Source organism: Larus michahellis, chromosome 4, assembly GCF_964199755.1.
Source record: "Larus michahellis chromosome 4, bLarMic1.1, whole genome shotgun sequence".
In the NCBI taxonomy this organism is placed as follows: domain Eukaryota; kingdom Metazoa; phylum Chordata; class Aves; order Charadriiformes; family Laridae; genus Larus; species Larus michahellis.
In genome coordinates this window covers 86,462,512-86,481,560 of record NC_133899.1, presented here as the reverse complement: position 1 = coordinate 86,481,560, position 19,049 = coordinate 86,462,512, and the positions used below count along the sequence as shown (strand labels likewise).

The 19,049-nt window shown below is 38.0% G+C and overlaps 1 protein-coding gene and 1 long non-coding RNA gene across 3 annotated transcripts in view; one reads left to right on the top strand and one right to left on the bottom strand.

The window, feature by feature from the left end:
* The window catches only part of LOC141742846 (uncharacterized), a 69,050-nt gene that overhangs the window by 29,104 nt on the left and 20,897 nt on the right, over positions 1–19,049 (bottom strand). The window lies entirely within an intron of this gene.
* On the top strand, positions 6,501–7,512 carry FSHB (follicle stimulating hormone subunit beta). The gene is made up of 2 exons (XM_074582466.1): positions 6,501–6,659; positions 7,276–7,512. The coding sequence occupies exons 1-2, from the start codon at positions 6,501–6,503 to the stop codon at positions 7,510–7,512; spliced, it is 396 nt and encodes a 131-aa protein (XP_074438567.1).

The following is a 19,049-nucleotide window of genomic DNA, read 5'->3' as shown; positions in this document are numbered from 1 at the left end:
GCTTTCTCATGTGACTGCTCAGAAGCCTATCAAGCTGGGTTGCTGAGGATATGTAGTATGCTGATCCATACTACATTTCCAAGGCTGGGGAATCCAGTGCTTCCAGTATTTGCAGCTGCCTAGGCAGTCCACGTGCATGCTCTGGCTTCAACAGACATAACTTGAGACAGAAAGACAGCAACCTTAAGCAACTCAACAATAAAAAGGCTTTCCTTCTACAGGGAATTTCAAACTTTTGGGGTTTCTTTTTTAAGAATGAAATGAAATTTTAAAAAACAAACTGGTCTTCCTCTCATGGATAGTTTTGCTTCCATTCACACTGAATTCTTCTGCTACTTAACAACCCGCGAGTCACAAGCAAATCCAGAGAGCTCTCCGCTATGGCTCAGTGAGGAAGATGACAACACTTAGTATGGTTCCTTCTTTACAGGCACACACATGGCTCAGTGAGGAAGATGACAACACTTAGTATGGTTCCTTCTTTACAGGCACACACACGGCTCAGTGAGGAAGATGACAACACTTAGTATGGTTCCTTCTTTACAGGCACACACAGGCACCGCTTGAATTAGAGTGGAACAGATCTGGGCATGTCTCTGTACTCTGTGCAAGACCAGCAAAACCAAACCATAATGAATCATATCAGATGCAGCCTCATGCCCCTGTTTCTAGTTTCTTTAACTCATATCCTCATAAAAGTATTTCTGCACTTTTGCTATCAACAACATAATGGCAGTCCTATACAGACCCAAGAACTGCCCACATAAGAAAAAGGAAAACCCAGCTGCTGGTTATATATTATAAATATATTGTCCATCAGGTCTCTCCCGTGCTTTGTCAACTCTTTTCTAATATGACTAATCTATTTTGTTAAGACCATTAAGATGCTTTCTTGTCCTTGTTGAAAAACACCAGTTGTACCCAGAAAACCTAAATAAAACCGTAGCGCTTCAGGACAGTCACAGGATCAAAACTGCTACCTATTCATACACAGAGAACCTATTCCTAGAAAAAAAATTTTCATTGGAAGAATAAAATACTTAGGAACAAAGTGAGGTGGTAAAATGAAAGAATGATAAAGAAGAAAGGAAAAAAAAATCCAAACAAACATATAATTTTTAAACTTCATTTGGTCTTGAGCAGAATCTTAACATACACTTCCTAACAGATACCACTGGAGTTATCAAGTGATCTTACATAAGAAGCCAAGATCACACCGTGGTTTTACAAGAGCAAACAGCTGGAGGCTGTAAAAATCCCATCACTAAAAAGGGTAAGAAAATGCAGCTGGCTTGTATATTCAGAAACATGGTATAAAAATCAGCCATGAATGAATTTATATCATGTGAGACAAAAACTACAGGAAAAATAACGGGATGACAGTAACATAAGCATCTGTATTGTTCTTTGCACTGTTCTGTGTTTAGTAAACACTTTTCAGAAGGATTAGTTTCTGCTGCTGTTGACTGCAAGCAAGATTTTCACAAGACTTAGAAAGACTAACAGCTTGTGTAGGTTTTTGGAAACATGGGATGTATAACCTTTGCTCCAAGTAATGGAACCTCGTATCTCAGAAGCTTTCTAAAATTCTATGCTACTAAATACACAGTCAATGCATTCTGGTGTTTTCTTTATTCTCCTGAGGGTGAAGTAGTCTGCTCGCATATGAGTGGATATATGAATTCTTCAGTAATGATTAACTCTTTAGCCAGCACTAATTAGTTTCAACTATCCAGCTATGCACTCGACAGGCCCAAGCTCCTTCACAATTCTGCATCAACAGTGCTAGGAAATTAAAACAGTATCAGTAAAAATTGTATTGAACGACAGTGACCAACTACCCAATGCAGTTACCACTAGAGCCAATGAGGGTCTCTCCAATGACCCCAAAGGCATATAGACGGCTAATGCAATGACAGAAATAATCTCCCACCAATAGTAAGAAACAAAAACAACAAAAGAGAAAAACAACATTCCAGTCAATTTACTTAACACAGGCCTGTGCTGCGGTGCTGTGAAATAGCAACCTCGCATAGGGAGTCCTGAAGCGCAGAAGCAATTTGCAATCTGTATACTTCAAGGATATCAATTTAGTCAGTCACTGGGTAGCAGCAATAAGGTATTTTGCTTTAAATACCTCAGGTTAAATTTGGACCTGTGCAGAAAAACATTTGGGAAAACACAAAAAAGAGGAGAGGAAGGGTACTCAGTCAAGACAGGCTCTGTGCAGAAGAAACTTGACACAAGCACGTGTTACATTCAGTATGATGGCAATGAAGTGAACAACTCCAAACTTTGGACCAAAAACTCTTCATTCTGTTCTAATCCACAGAAATTTAATTAAGCCATAGATTTAAGCACCTTAAATGTGCCTTGAGACATACTTTCAATGAAAAACAGCTTTCAGATGCAGAAACTATTATCCTTAGAAACATATAACACGGCCTTAAACATGTAACCACAACCATGAATCTAACAAACCTAAAACCACATCCCTTGACACTTTAAAAAGAATATATCAGAAGCTAAAGATAGTCCGCAACTGGAATAATTTACAGATAAAACCTGTCTTTTATATCAGCCGTGTTTTTTCCATTAAAAGGTTCAATACATCTTCTATTAGGACAGAGTCAGATTTATTACTCATGGTGTATGTTGCACACATATAACCAAGTTTTCCATACGCGCTTTGACAGATGCTGAATTTCTCTGAAAAATCTAAAGTACTTCCTTTTAAGCAAGGCAGATTTACAACTTGCAGTAACACAATTGCTAGTCTTACCACCACTCCTCTTGAAGAAAGACATTTCATTACTTTAGGACATATAAGAAACCATAGCTTTCAGTCCTGTATTAGATGCTATTGAAAAAGGAAAAAAAAAAAAAGAAAAAAACAAACCACCAACAAAAAACTCACTAAACCACAGAAGAAAAAAAACATTTACTGTTTAGAAGGGAAACAACAACAGAATGTGTCACAGCAGTTCTAGTCCAAGGGATTAGAAAGGGCAAAGCAAGTGCTCTCTTGTGGCAGCAGTGGTAACAATGGCTTGCTAGGTTACAACAGTAAACAGTCCAAGGGAAATAGCCATAGAATACAAAAAAATAACAATATAGAGAAGCCTTTTGTTCCCCAAGATGCCACTAAGGCATTAACACAGCCACGTGAATCTGACGCTCAAAGGTTGGAGAGTCTTCATCTACAGACTACCTATACCCTCATGAACCAACTCCCTGTTCACGTTGAAGACCAGATCTTCCGTTATAGCATTTGCCAGATTCCCCCACTCACTTCAATAGGAATACAGCAATCTCCATTGACAGAGGTCTTGGCAATTAAGGGCTAGCTATTCCAATCCAGCTCTTCCCAGTCATAATGCAATTACATTATTCTCTAAATTGAAATGTAAACTATTTAAAATGGAAAGCATTTCTATTTCTCAAATAGATACCAAACACAGTAACACCTACATATAACATTCACATATATGTGAAAATTACAGCTTTCTGGATAAATAACATTTGTTATTCCCTTCACAACTACCATAACCTTTTTTTTTTAATCTAACGGAATATAAACTTGAACGTATGACATAGTTAGCATATAAACATTTCCCAGAGGTATGAACTGATAATCTTCAAAAAACCACATACTTACACAGCTTCTTGCCCATCATGAGAAATAATTCCTTCAGCGTATCTTTCTGATGAAAGGTTACAACAGAATTAAAGTCAACCAAGTAACAACTCATCAAATTACCACTCCTCAGATGATAGACTGGTGATTAATTGATTTCAATTTGTAGCTTTCTGTTACCATGCAAATGCATATTCATGTATCCACACAATGAATTTAGCAGAGCTGGTAGCTGGAGAACCAACCTAGAACTGATGATTACAGAAACAACTGCCCTTGAAGTCAGTGCAGGAGGAAATCTTCCTGTTAAAAAGGTTGTATTGTGTTTACAATGTGGCTTCATGAACTCTTCAGTGAGAACACTATGTGATGCATTCCCTGTTAACCTCTCCCCTCATTCCCGCTCCCCAATCAATCCCATCGATTACCCTGCTACAGGTGTTCATTTCATTGTGGAAAAAATTGACATAGATTAACAACAATTGGGTTGTTTTTTTTTCCTTTTAATCAGAATGTGGTGAGGGAGCTGAGTGGGCCAGAACAAGGAACTAGGGGAGGGAAGAAACAGCATGGCGGGTGCTAAATTTGCACTCTCTGCTTGTGAAACAATGGGTTTAGTGAGTGTATATGACTTCCTCAAACCATGAAACAGATCATTGCAACTGAAAGATTAGATTTTTTCTGTATCGCCCTTTGCCAATGAAGTTAATTTAGTTTTCTTTAATTTGCATAAATTAGTACTTAGAAAAGGACAGATCCTCAGTAGGGATATAATAAATTGTAATCAGCTTTTGTCTGGCATCTTTGGAATTAGTGATTTACAGCAAGTAAGACTCTTCTCTGAGTAGGCAGACTCTGTTGACACTAAGTGACACAAAAGACCATTATCAAACAATCAGAGTTTATATGAGTAATGAGGATGTCTGCTTTCTTGGCTTCTTTATAAATCTAATTGAGCTGCATTGTCATTCAATCAATCAAAGTTATTATTCAGGGGATGTCCAGGAAAAATTTGTGGATCACTTTCTAACTTTGGTGTGATAGCAAATTCATTAACAAATTAAGGTATTGTGGACTGGATGGAAACTGGAACAGATGGCCAGTCTGCAGGACCACAGGAAGGTATGAGACACTTAAGGGGCTCATTTGTAAAAGCCATTTTGAAAAGTATCCCGTCTGCAGGACAACTAATAAGCCAGTGAGAATTTCTTTTCATGATAAAATGCTTTTAACTCTATGTCCTTGCCTAGTTTTCTTTTGTGGATAGATTTCCGTAAAAGTCAGACTGACCATAATAGAACAGTCATAACAAAGCAAGACTGGCTGTTCTGGGCAGATGCTCGTAAATACAGTGCTAGTGTGAGTCATTTTCCCCAGAAGTGATATGTGAAGCTCAACAAAGTTATTTCTCTGTCATTATTCTGGTGAAGAGGCACAAATAACTAACTTGGGAACTCGGGAAGTGAGCAGTGAGCAGGGGAACACTATTCGTAGAATCTTTTATTATCGTGACAAACTAAGGAATGCATTCAAGTTGAGTTTGCATGGTTGCCTGTTAAAAATATTAGCATTTTCCCTGTAACATGACAATACTTGATCTGAGATTACTGAAAACACAGATCTGGAGCTTCATTATGACATCTTTATAGTCCCGTGCCAGAATACAGACATCCCTTACATAAGTTAAAAAAACCATGACCATGTGACAGACAGGAACCAGGACTGCATATACTGGGATAGAAATCTGAATTTTTAATAACCACAGTGGTATTTTAAATGGTAAAGAAAAGTGGAGTTACTCACAGTTTAACAAAAGTCACACTACTAGCTTTCTTGGCCCACAGATCAATAAACAAGTACATATACTGCTCACTGGATAAGACCCAATTCAGAGAAAAGCAATTAAGATTGATACCCCGAAAAACTCAGGAACGTGTTCATTAGCCAAGAAACATTCTAGCAATGTCTCTGCTATGAATTACCAGAGGACCAGCTTGCATCCCAAGCCTATCAGGTTTGAGGGCTGACATAAAACACAATTAAAACACCTGAACTTTTCTTTTTCAAAAAATAGGCTTCTCAACCTTCTTTTGAATTGTGGAATGGCTCAGCTATTTCTAAATGCCACTGAATCAAATCCAGTGAAACTTCTAAAAAAACATTGTGACAGTAACCTTCACCATCACTTCCTAAGTGTGTTTTGGTTTTCTTTTTTCCTCTTAACAAGGCTTGATCTCACTGTCTGGCTGAAAATTAATCCGCTTTCACCAAGTACCAAACTAATGCTTGCTGCATTAATACACTGTAAATCCTCAAGGTATAAATTACACACGATTTAGTATAAAAGGTAAGCATAGGGCTTTCTTTTCACTGCAGCTGTTACCAGGAAGGCAAGTAGAATACAGGTAAGTTTTCATCAGATCCTGATCTAGAAATCTTTTTTCAAATTGCAAACACTGTATGTAATGACTTGATTCTGAAAAATAGATTATCCTTTGCTTCTCTCTCTTGCTTCTTTTTCTTTCTCCTTAAAGACAGGACAAATTTTTTGTACAGAAACTTAGATAAAAATATTTCATTGAAAGCAGTATTGTGCTCCACTATCATTATTCTGCAAAGATTGCTGACATGCCATTTCAGCCACTTAGGAAAATCAAACTCCTTTAACAATAAACATATGGATAGATCTATGTAATGGCTTTATCCTGTGTTCTCACTGATGTTTCTGAAAGCTTGCTATTATAGAACCACTTGAGGATAATGTGAAGACTCAGTTTCTCCCTGTTTCTGTAATTATTTCCTGTTGAAAATAACTATACCCGTTTCTTCAGGATAGATGTATTTTTTTTGCTTTATACACAGGATGAAGACAGTTAATTGTTACGTGCTTTTATTTTGCTGGAAAGCAATTTGTTGCAATAGCTGTCAGCTCACCAATATTACTATAGCAGTGGAAAGAGAAGAATGTGAATTCTGTATTACAGTGAACGCCACGTGGTGCTCAGGATACTGCTTCACAAGGGTGAGAATCTTAAATTTAATTTCAGGCACCGGAATTAAATATTCCAAGTGATGTATAAATAACCCATTTCTCCAGTCCATAACGAACACCTAAGCAGGATGAGGCTTGTGAAAGAACAGGCTGAGTAACTGCTGGGCTATTTGACAGGAAAGTAGATACACAGCCAATCTGAACCACAAAGGGAAGAGTGAAAAGATGCTAGTAAAATTCAGATCTTTAACTGGCTGCACGCATTATGTTTATAATGTATAAACAGACTTGAAAGTATTACAATCTGGATTTCTGCCTTGTGTTCAATTTGTGGTTGCAAACAGATACAATAAAGCAGTCATTACTATGTAGACTCCTCTACTTTTCCAACTGATTTGAAGAATCAAGCAATTGACCTGCAAGATTGGTGATGATATGACACAAATTTGCCATATTGGTCCTCCTGAAATGAGAAATCTAAAGCTCTAGGTGAAATCAGAAGAGTCTGATCCAAATTCTTTTGATCTCAGTGGGATTTTCCCACTGGTTTAATTAATTCTCACAGCAGGTCCTTTATTTCATAAAAATTTGGAATTCTACCCCATAACAAATTTCAAAATAGGTATTTCTTTCTTGTAATTTTCAGGATCCAGTATATAAATATCCACCAGTATCATCCGTTCAGCAAACATGTACCTTCAAGGAGGTTGTGTATGAAACGGTGAAGCTCCCTGGCTGTGGTAATCATCCCGAATCTTTTTATTCATACCCGGTAGCTACGGAGTGCCATTGTGAGACCTGCGACACTGACAGCACTGACTGCACTGTGAGGGGACTGGGGCCATCCTACTGTTCCTTCAGTCAGAATGGAAGTAACCAATGAGGGCTACTTGAGATGGCAGTTCAGCTTTAAATGTTCACTTCTAAATAAAGGTACTGATCGGGCTTAAGTGGAAGATAACAGGCAAGGCTATTTATAAACTGACAAGATTGAAACAAAGATTTTTTTTTTTTTAAGGCCAAAATGGAGAGCTACCGACTTAACTTCTCTTCGGGCCTTCCCTACTTATCCCATCAGTTTCCTTAAAATCATTTTCATAGGTCTATAGAACGCTGCTTCCAATTCTTTCTGCCCTTGCCTCCTCCTCTTCTCTATTATACCTTCATTCTTTATATTCCTGTATTTCCACTGCCTAGTTCATTTAGCTTATTCTATGCTATCCTATGCTTTCAAAAAGTTCCCAAGTTCCAAGTCTTTATTATCCCTTGCTTTCCATCTCTCCTCAGAATGCACTTATTTAAAAAGCCTTGCCGCACTGGTCTTCTTACAATGAAAATCTGTGCCCTCACTTACTATTAGTTGGGCTGTAAATCTCTCTCAGATGAGACCCTGACTTCTTTTTGGCGAAATACTTCATATAGCCATTATGCTCTGTAAATAATAACAGCATGTTTAATTAAGAGCCAAAATCTTTGTTCAAATGTTGAATGTCACCCGAACCCTTATGCTTTTTCAGTAAGGCTTGTTAGATCAGGCTCTGTGCCACAGTAACACAAATAACATGAACTCTAGCTCATACCTGGATAACTTGAAAAATGAATCATCAGCTGTCTACTTTCACCTGAGTAAACATATCCTAAGTTAAACAATTCTGAAAATGTTGCCACCTATCAGCAACACTGGATTTCCTCTCATTATGCAACAGAATGAGAATTTTTTTAACACTATTTAACACAGGAGTCTCAAAAATTATTTAGGGATGAGTCCAGAGGCACCTGATCTCAGTAGTGCAAACATGCCTTGAAAGTAGTCATTTCTGAGAATGGAAGTTCATAAAGTTCTGCAGCAACCTAATTCTGCAATGGCCAATATGAAGTTGGGATGGTCTGGGAGCAAGCTGGAGGACTGACCGAATCAGAATGGAAAATTATTTCACATTATGGGGAAAATGATCTGAAACCTACAGAATGAACTCCTATCAGGAAAATGAAAAGATACTATTCTTCATCAGAAACAATATCACCTACACAAACACAGAACGGAGAGCAACTGGTTCAGCAGCAGTTCGGCACCAAAGACTTGGAGGTTACACAAGCTAGGTATGACTCAATGCTGTCACTGCTGCAGAAAAGTGGGAATGTAAGGAGTAGAGCCTACAAGACACAACCTACTTCCACCACTCAGTTCAACACGATGAGGGCCTCAGTTGAGTTGTTATTTCCAGCTTTGGACACAGAACTTCAAGGTGTTGAAAAACTGGAGAAAATCAACAGAAGAGTAATAAGAATGGAGTGATGCCTAAAAAACATCCTAGGAGAAAAAGATTTAAATAAATGCGGTTGTTTTGCTCATGGGAGGTAACACTTAGGGAGGGAAATTAGTGGAACCTTTTACATGCTTGAAGACTGTTACAAAGAGAAAAGGAACAGTCAGTTCTCCATGTTCATAATGAACAGAACAATTAATGAAAGATTCAGAGTAGTCTAAATCTTCTGAAAGGTAGAGACAGCTAGACACTGAAACAAATTGTCAAGGGGTTAGGGAAGGAAGGAAGGAAGGAAGGGAGGGAGGGAGTGGGTTCTGTGGAGCAGAGACCGCTACAGGTCTTCAAGAACACATTGAACCTGTTAGAAAAGGGAGAGAGAAAGTTAATTTGCCATGAGTCAAGGGACTGAAGTGGGTGACCTCTTGAGGTTGTGTGGCATGTCTGCTTTGGAGACACTTACAGATATGTTTATTTGAAGGGAATTTGTCTGTTACTCTGGATCTCTCTTATAATAGACAATAGATATTTTAACTTATTTTATTTTTAGCTTTTGTACTGAAAGATATTAGTTCTCTTAACTTAATTTTATTTATAAGATTAGTCCACACGGACATTTTCTTTCATCTAGTGGAGTTTCGAAAGTGGTAAAGTAATAAGTAAATCAAATTGCCTCTCACACATTTCTGTTTTAAACACAAGTTGCCTTCTGTTAAAACTAAGGATATTATTCGTATAAGGAATTGTTCCATTCTGGATGAGAGAATTTTGAATTAAAATTGCAAAACAGAGTACCTTGCGGTAAAAAAGTATGGGAAAAGTTACGTTTTCAAAATAGATCTGTAAACACCTGTATTGTTTCTTGTGCATTTTGGAATAATAAAAATAACTTTGTTGCACTTCTGTTATGTATGTCTTGACATGCCGACTAAAAAACTTGAGAGTCCACCTGCCCACTTCACATCAAATGTTTTCTTCCCCCCCATAATCTTTTTCATGTAACTAATACACCCACCTGAGCCATATTTGCATTATATGGCCAAATCACATCAAACAAAAGACTGGTATATTTCAGCTTGATCCAGTAACGCGATGATTAAACATAGTTGTAACACAAAAGAACCGTGGATGAGAAGAAAGTTTATCATTAATATTTTATTTAAACTGTAGGGATTAGAACCTCTCCAGAGCTGCGTCCACATCTCTGTCACAAATTAGCTTGCATGTGAAAACAAAAATCATACAGCTCTCATTTCATCCGTCAGACAAATGCATCACTCGTTTTCATTTTGCAAACAAATCTCTTCAGAATCTCAAATCTAAACAAGTAACTAATGTAGTCAAAAGATTGTTGAAGTTAATATCAGAATGCTAGCAAAAAAAGTACTGATCACGCATCACTACAAGCTTCCAGACTTTCACACATCTTAGGTACAAACCCTGTGACAAATACCAAAGATGCAAAGAAAAACGTGCCCTCCATACAAGCACTAACCCCTGCCAAGGAAATTGTAGCCTTTGGGAATACCTCTTTCGAACACCGTCTTAACCCCTGTCCAGCACCTAGATATGAGTTCTACCCAAATCTCTTCCCTAAAGCTGGCCTTTTGAAAAATGGGTATATCATACATCAAAAGCTTTCTGCTTTTCCAAAGATCAATGGGGAACAGCAAACAAATAATTTATCAAATTTATCTTCTTTTTCTAATCATAAGTGATCACATAAAAGGCTCAGGAAACATCTAAGTCCCACATGAAGTCTTGCTGTTAAAATCAGTGAGTTTTGAATGCATGCCTCCATTTATATGAAACTAGCGCTGGTATTCTGTTCTGAAGTAGAAATCTGTTCCAAATCATGACAACAATTACTTGTTCTACAGACTGATGGCAAATATTTCAGTGTCAGTAGTTTCACTGACAGAAATTCAGAAATTCTTACAGATAGCTGGCCTCTCTTGAAGATATCTTGGAATACCTTTGATATTTTGCCAGACTCTTTTCATTGGTTCCCAGTGACAGGACGAGGGGCAAGGGGCACAAGTTAGAACATAGGAAGTTCCATTCAAATACACGGAAAAACTTCTTTACAGTGAGGGTGACAGAGCACTGGAACAGGCTGCCCAGGGAGGTGGTAGAGTCCCCTTCTCTGGAGACTTTCAAGACCCGCCTGGATGCAGTCCTGAGTGATGTGCTCTGGGCAATCCTGCTTTAGCAGGGGAGTTGGACTAGATGATCTCTAGAGGTCCCTTCCAACTCTGAAGTTTCTGTGATTCTGTGATTTTGTAAGACAGACTTTGACTTTATCTTCTCAAAGTTCACTTTCCCTTCAATGCCAAATAATCATGTCATTAAACTTACTTTTACATCAACATTCTTTCAAAAGCTTAGTGAAGGTACATGCAGGCCACGAGTGTGGTCTGAGGTCCAAATCTGCTTCGAATTATTACTGAAGAAAAATAGTGAAGTAGTAATATGTATGCGCTTTGCCTAGCTCTATCATGATGAATGAATGGGAACTCTGTCAAAAGGTGAAAGTCTCAGTATGACATGCTACTCTAAATACTGAATTGGCGGGTAAGCTTTTAGAAACATTCCTAATAGGGTCAGAAGTAGATTTTCAAAAATTCCTACCATGGGCCTAACTCTTTCCATTGAAATCAATAGGTAAAATGCTTTTCAACTTCAATAGAACTATTCTGCCAACAGTGAACTTTTCCAAAACCGCGTATTAATTCTATTTTTAAAGGCAGAGTCTGCAAAAAGACCTTACATGATGCCAGACTTTACCCACCAGCCTACAGACTAACTTTAGAGGCAGTAAAAACTAAAATGGACTGAACTGTCTATTTATTTACTCCCAGTTAAGTAAAATTTTCTCGTCTTGCATTATCCTGAAAGCAGCAAACCTGGAAAATTAATTTATAATCCCCTGGTGAAGGCATACAGCATGAACACAATACACAGTGTTGAACTGTCCCTTAAAGACCTTTGAGAGGGACACTTAATGCAGATTCACCGTGTCGTAATTAAGTTTTTCAAATACTCAGATGTATAGATAAACTGCATGAAGATTATTCATCTCTGCTGCCACATCTGTGGGTGAACTAATACTTTCTGTCATTTATTATGCAGACAGTTTGACCTTGATCTTATGAGTGTCTGTGCCAGTAGTACTGGAAGCTGTTCAGACATCAAGATGGGAACACGAAGTGCAGGAGTAGTATTCATAGTCCTACTAATTGAAATGACCGTTTAATCCCATCTGCCTTTTTAGGTAGAAAGCACACCCTGATTTTACAGACAGGTGAAGAAATACAAATTCCTCACCTTGAAGCCATTAATAAAGTATCAACATATTAGCATCACCCCACTGTTGTCAATGCTCAGCTATTATTCCCTGCCTAAGTTCTGTAAACCATTCCTTCTAGCTTAAAACAGGTTTACACTTGCTGTTGTAATTTTAGCATATAACTGGGTTCACAATATTTTTTTTACCATAAGCAAGAAATATAAATGTCCTCTCCTTCTATTAACCCCATTAATGAATAAGAATTTATTAGTCATCCACAAATCCTCAGATAAATGTAGCCTGAGACAGGTACTTACAAATAATAGGTGGAAAACAGGTATGACAGGACTCTGGCTTGTCCATGTCAAGTTGAGGCTGCACTTGGGCTATTTGAATGGGAAGAAGACAGTCAGTGGAGCGTGGCATTAATATGCTATGCTTCCCCTTCACCCTCCCACCTCAGCAAGTGCATTTTGCTTTGTCAATATGCAATATTTAGCCACACACTTAATTTTCATTAAAAAATACAACTAGCATCTTAGTTGAAACTAAAAGAAAAACAAAAACAAAAAAACCCAAACAAACAAACGAAAAGAAAACCCTACAAAAAAAGAGAGCTAAGCAGCTAACCTGAAAAATTCATTTGGAGATGGCAGCCTTGAGATTAGTGGTTCCCCTCCACTCGGGCAATGGGATCTATAAAATTTTTCTGTGTATCATCTCATGTTTCTCTTCAATTTATGTTATTAACATTAGCTATCAAAGCCTTGGTCTTTCAACATGACTTATACTGATAGACATTACAGCAGCTCACAAGGCTGCGGTCTCTGGGAAATATAGAAAACAAGACAGGAGCAGGGTTACAGAAAGGACATACTTTCAAGAAATCAAATGTCAGTGTTTCATTATGTGTAGGTGGGGAAGAGAAAGAATTAACTAGCTGTGCTCCACAGTCATTAACCATTAGTTTTCTTTCATGTAGCAACTCTGAGAGGCAAGAGGCAAAGTCTTCTTACTTTACGCTGATGACCCCTTAATTCACTGAAAAAATACTGGGGGGAGGTTTTGTCACATGTAATACTTGTATAGTATGACATTATTCTGTATGAAAAAGGAAGGTAAATTCTGGATCTAGTATCTTTAGATTACATCTGGCTCTAGTTATATACATTGAATAATACTATTGACAGAGATATTCAGTCCAAATATGAGTTTAACCCCTAAAATATGTCCTTCTTAAGATACCAACATTCAAGACATATAAGGTAATCTAGCATTATCCAATGGCTTGTAGACAAACCTTTGAACAACTTAAGGAATACAATTTTCCTCTCGCTTCACATGCTTACATTTATAGTTTCATTCAAAAATTACGCTGTCTTTCGTTATCTCCTCCTCTCATTATACAGTACCGGCAAGTCAGAATGTTTTTGTGAGTGCCGTGGGAATTCCCAGTTAAAATAATGTGATAAGGAAGAAAAACGTTAAGAAGTCAGTAAGAAAACTTTTTTTTACAACACTGTCAAAATTTATGTCACAGTCAGGCAAAGGGTTATGGATCAGATTTATGCCCTGGTAATACCTGCCTTTTCAAACAGGTGCTTAGAATCATCAACAGCTCTGTAACACAAAAGCAGCGCACACACTTCAACTAGACCAGTGACTGAGAAATAATAAGGCAGCTTAAAATTAATTCTGCTCCCACTTCCAAATAGTACCAAAGACAGCTCTGCCAAGCAATGGATCTGGAATAATCAGTTAAATTTCTTTCCTATATGATTTCTCCTTTCAAATAAATATTAGAATCTTCATGACAATTCTAAATCACATTTGAGCTAATGCTTTAGATGGGAGACTGATTTATACCATCAGTGTGAATGGATAGAAACTTTACCAAACTGGCTTTGTTTATGCAAGCTAGCCTCAAGACAAGTAGATCCTGATCTACAAGTATCTGGATGTGTTCATATACTTGGATTATTATGTCTGGAACTTGAAACCACTTTACACTGTTCAGGGACAATAACCAAATCTATTCCTGTCTATGCACACTGTAGTTACTTAGTATTCATTATTCAGCTTGTACAACACATGGGAGACTGTCACTGTATTAAGCATTTCTCTAAGCAGATTTTAGAGACTACCTTGTCAAATTCCAATATCCAGATAATAAATTCACTGGAGACAATGAAGGTGCAGCAGTTTGACAAAGACTCAGTTTACCTCAATACAAGCCCCAGACACCACCTCTAAGAACAAGCACTGTAGTTAATAGAAAGTGTATTGTCTGCAGTGGTCTTCTAGATTCATGAGAACCACTCCAAGAATATTTATTTTCACCTATTTAACACCATAATATTTTAGAACATTTATTTTAAGACTATTAGGATAGCTAGTGGGATTACAGAGTATTCTGACATAGCATCTGAAGATCTGTTTATTTTTGCTTGTACTGTGTAAACCAATATCGCTTTAATAATCAAAAATAAAATAGCACGAGCACAAGCCTGGGAATGAACAACATTACAGCAGAATAACTAAGCCTCAGTTATGAATTTCAATGCTTCAGGGGTTAAATACTCAAGTGTTTGTGATGCCCTTAAATAATTCAGTCTACGTCCTTTCAGTAGATGTCTGATCCATTAAATATTCACTAACACTTTGAAGACTGGAATAGTGTCAGATCTCAAATTAGAAAATTTCCTTTTCATGTCACTCTTGCGTTAATTTCTGTCATATTATTTCAGGTTATTTGCCACATGTCAAACTAGGTAATATTAATAGCACAAAAAAGGATCTTCTCTTTCTTGAAAGAAACAAGCAATTCTGCTTTTGACATACACAACCCCCTTGACTTCAAAATAGGAAAAGTGATGTGCCCAAGGATATGGCAATCCATAAGGGAGACTTCAGGACCTCCTGACTTCTCACTCCAGCAAAACTACATAAAAACACAGTTTGAGGCATTATAGAATTGGTAATATTACTATACTACACCAGTTTATTAAAAATGTATCCTCATACTTGAGCTCAAAATAAAATAAAAGCTTTCTGGCCATGACAAAAGGAAGAAAAAAGGCCTAAGTGCCAAACCGTAACCCTACTTCTAGATGAAAAGAGCCTCACGTAGACCTGCCAGGTTTCAAAAACAGAGAACTGAACTGGGAAATCCTTTCAGTCTTGGTATGACATCACTACATAAATCCTTGTTATGTTATATGGCTCCAAAAACATTACGCAAACAGCTGTTCAAAAGCACTGAAACAAGATCTTTCACACATCAGGAACTTTGTGTCATAATTGGATTCTCCTGCTTGAAATATGTTACATTCTCGCAGTGAACATGTCTGTGCTAGGTAAAGGATTTCCTGCTTACATCAGCTGATTTTTAATGAGAAATCCATGCAATTTAGCTCTTCTTTCAATTTGTGAATTATTTCCAAGTAGATGTTGATAACTGTTTTGTTTGCAATGGATAATGCCACCCAACAACACTACAAAGCAAGATGACTTAGTCACATTTCTTCCTCATATCAGTGAGGGGGGACAGTAAGGGACCTATTTTCCCAATACATTCCAACTATTGTGTGAGTAATGACATGGCAATAAATATTGCTAGCCTGTTTGTGACTAGGACTTATTACTGTGAACCTGGACACGCTGCAGAACATTTGACAACCTAAATTTATGTCAGTGAAAATAAAGAAACTAAAAACACTAGAGATTTCACAGGTAAAACAAATTTAGTAGTATCACTGTGGCACAAAACAAAAGACCCTCAGACATTGCAAAACAATGAGGCAAGAAATCAATCACAGAATCAAAAATGTTACCAGCAGGAATTAGTTGCATAATACTCTCTAGTCAAGCATTCCCTCCCTTGCAACCTGGTTTGTCAGGTTTCCTGCGACAGGGAAAGCCTAAGATGTCTGAAAGAGGGGTATTCAAGAAACAGGTATTTCAAACTCATCTTAAATTTCACATCAGTAGATTTATACAGATGGAGAGCAACGTACAGCACAAGCTTCTTCCCAAAAGAAAACAAGGGATAAAGGAAACTATAAATTTGATGAATTAAACAGAAATGGACCATATCCTCACACAGAGACTTTTCATTGTTTATCAACTGTTACGCAGTTTAATGACTGGTTCCAATGACAATTACTGCATCTCTGACTCAACAGGTATGGACATTGAAAAATATATCATGCTGAATCCAACAGCCCAAGAGAGACAAGGCTTCTGCAGCTCCATACCCCCAGGTCCAACCAGCAGCAAGGCTGAAAACATACGCCCAGTAGGCATATGCATAGAGAACACATATATACATTATATTACATATATACATGGCTGGCGACACAGATCAGCCCCCCGCTCCCTGCCAGTGGCTGGTACTTGATTTCATTCACTCCAGGACCTCCAGTCACTGGTACGCAGGAACATGGCCCCTCTGGAAGACAGGACAGACCATGCTGATCAGGTGCAAGGCATGGCCAGACAAGCATACCAACCAGTGAGCTGTCTACACCAGACCAGATCTTTTTATCCCCTTACCTTTTCCCATACTTGTTGCTCCCCAAATCACCTAAATCTATCTCTTTCCCCACCTTTGATTCTTCCCCTAAACATTCCATAATAAGACCTGTGCAATCCCTAAATACTCTTCCCCTGCATCCCATAATGTGTCACATATCCCTAAGTGGCGACCTCTCCCGGTCTGAAAGGTGCTCCAGTATTGACTCATCTTGATGGTGTTTCACACCTGGAAACTGGGGCTGAGGGGGGCAGTCCTGAGGAGGGCCCAGACAGGGGCATTGCTTCCTCTGAGTCCTTAATTTGGGTTCCTGCTGTCTCTTTGTGTTTCTGTGCTCCTCTGGGCTTACAGAGATGAGCCTTTGATGGGGTGACAGCTCTCCTGTGATGGGCCTGGTGGTAGTTGAGCAGAGCATTACTTCGGCACGCCCACCCACCATCGTCTCTCTGTGCTCCTTTCTGGGTGTGCAGACAGGCTTCTCTCATGTAACGTGAGCCAGTAATACAGCTGAGTATTTATGAAACATCAGTTCATGCTGTTCACACTTACTCAGAAGTCAAATTAAAAATGCTAGACATCGTCTGTTTGTTAAACACAGGGATGTATACAGTCTCTCTCATGAAGCCAACTGTCATTTCCCTCTAGGTCTCACTAGGCTTGAACCCCATGATGCTTTAATTGTTTAGCAAAAGTCCAAGAGAAGAATAGCCTTTCTTTGGCGTCAATTTAATGCATCAGGGATTGCCAGACAGACAAATCTTACTGCCCTTTCAGTCTCTTAATTGATGCTCAGGATTTCAGGATGTGTAAGGCTTTTACGTAAAAATAAAATTAAAAAAAAACCTACTTGAGTATTTTACATTTGTTTTAATGAAACAGCTGCTTTCCTCTTCTTTTCCTTACCACATTTTCTGGCTACTGACAGTAGCGCAGAGAGGCATTCTTGCACATTTTCGATCGTGACGTTGCTAACTCTTATCTACTCCAAAGAAAGACTTTTGAAGAGGAATTCTAGTCACTTCTTCATGTCAGTAACTTTGTTCTCATGATGTAACTCTTCACATGATAAGCACCTAAAATCACAACTACTTTTCCAAATTGTGTGCATAGTGTTACACTCACCTTATTCAAGTTTGCAGATTCAATGTTTCAGTATGCATATATCCAGTTACTCAGTAGTTTTGCTCTAATACAAACTGGATGCATTCTCACTTTTGGGCACACATAATGGCACACACAAGTTTGAAAGTCAAATTTTCAGTAACTGATAAAGGTCAGTGATGTTAGGTACCAAGAACCATCATTAGTCATCTTCTGCTTAAGATGCTAAGCGGATGTTCTCGATACTGCCTTTGACTCAAATGCACAACAGCATGTGTCTTTTTTAAAAGTCCCCAGCTGAAGGACATATGGCAAAAGCTAGTTAGTGCACGGCATGACTATGAAATGCTCAAATTCTGCAGTGAAGAAGACAGCATAAAAACCTTCTGAAGGACTTACAACTCTGGTTCTCTTTGGAAAAAACTATGTTATATGAGTAAGTCCCTCCAGATCAGAAAAAGGTACCATAAAGTTTATAAATAAGCTATCACTGATATTTTTAAATGCTTCTTTAGCTGGCTTTCCACCTCTGCTGAGCACAACGCTGAGTCTATTCTACTGCTCTTTGAGCAAGAATAAAAAATATAAAAATGAAATTGATATTGTGACAAGAAGAAATGCACACATGAGTAACGAAACTCACGAAGTCTGTTTTCAATGTAGAACAAAAGATAATTTCCCCTTTCACCTCTTCAGCTCAGACAGCCTCTGGCATTTATTGAGCTCAATGTTTTGATTTCAAGTAATGTTTTTCTTTGCCTGGATGAGAATGACCTTTATGTGGCACCTGCACTAAAGTAAAATTCATTGGGAAACCAAGGCCAGACAGATTTTCCCGGTGAACACTTCAAGTTTCCAAAACAAATCATGTTGTAATTCATTGTAGCCAATACTTTCAGGAATGCAGCTTTAGTTATCTAAATTAAAATCTCCACAAGTCAGGTTTTCTACATCTAATTTACTCTTTAGTACACTAGAGTGTCCTCAGATAGCTCAACAGAATAAGCTATGAGTCTGTGTAACAGTTGTCTGAAGTGAGGTTCTGAAATTCCACCTAGCTTGTAAGACTTCCTGCATTTGAACAGTCCTTTCTAAATACATAGTTCTTTTATGAAAGAGACAAACTCTAAATGACAAACGGGCGTTTCAACATAAGAACCATTCTCATTTGCCTACATAGCATTAACAGCAGCAATGAATTCATGCAAATCAAAGGTCTTGTGGCTTCCCAT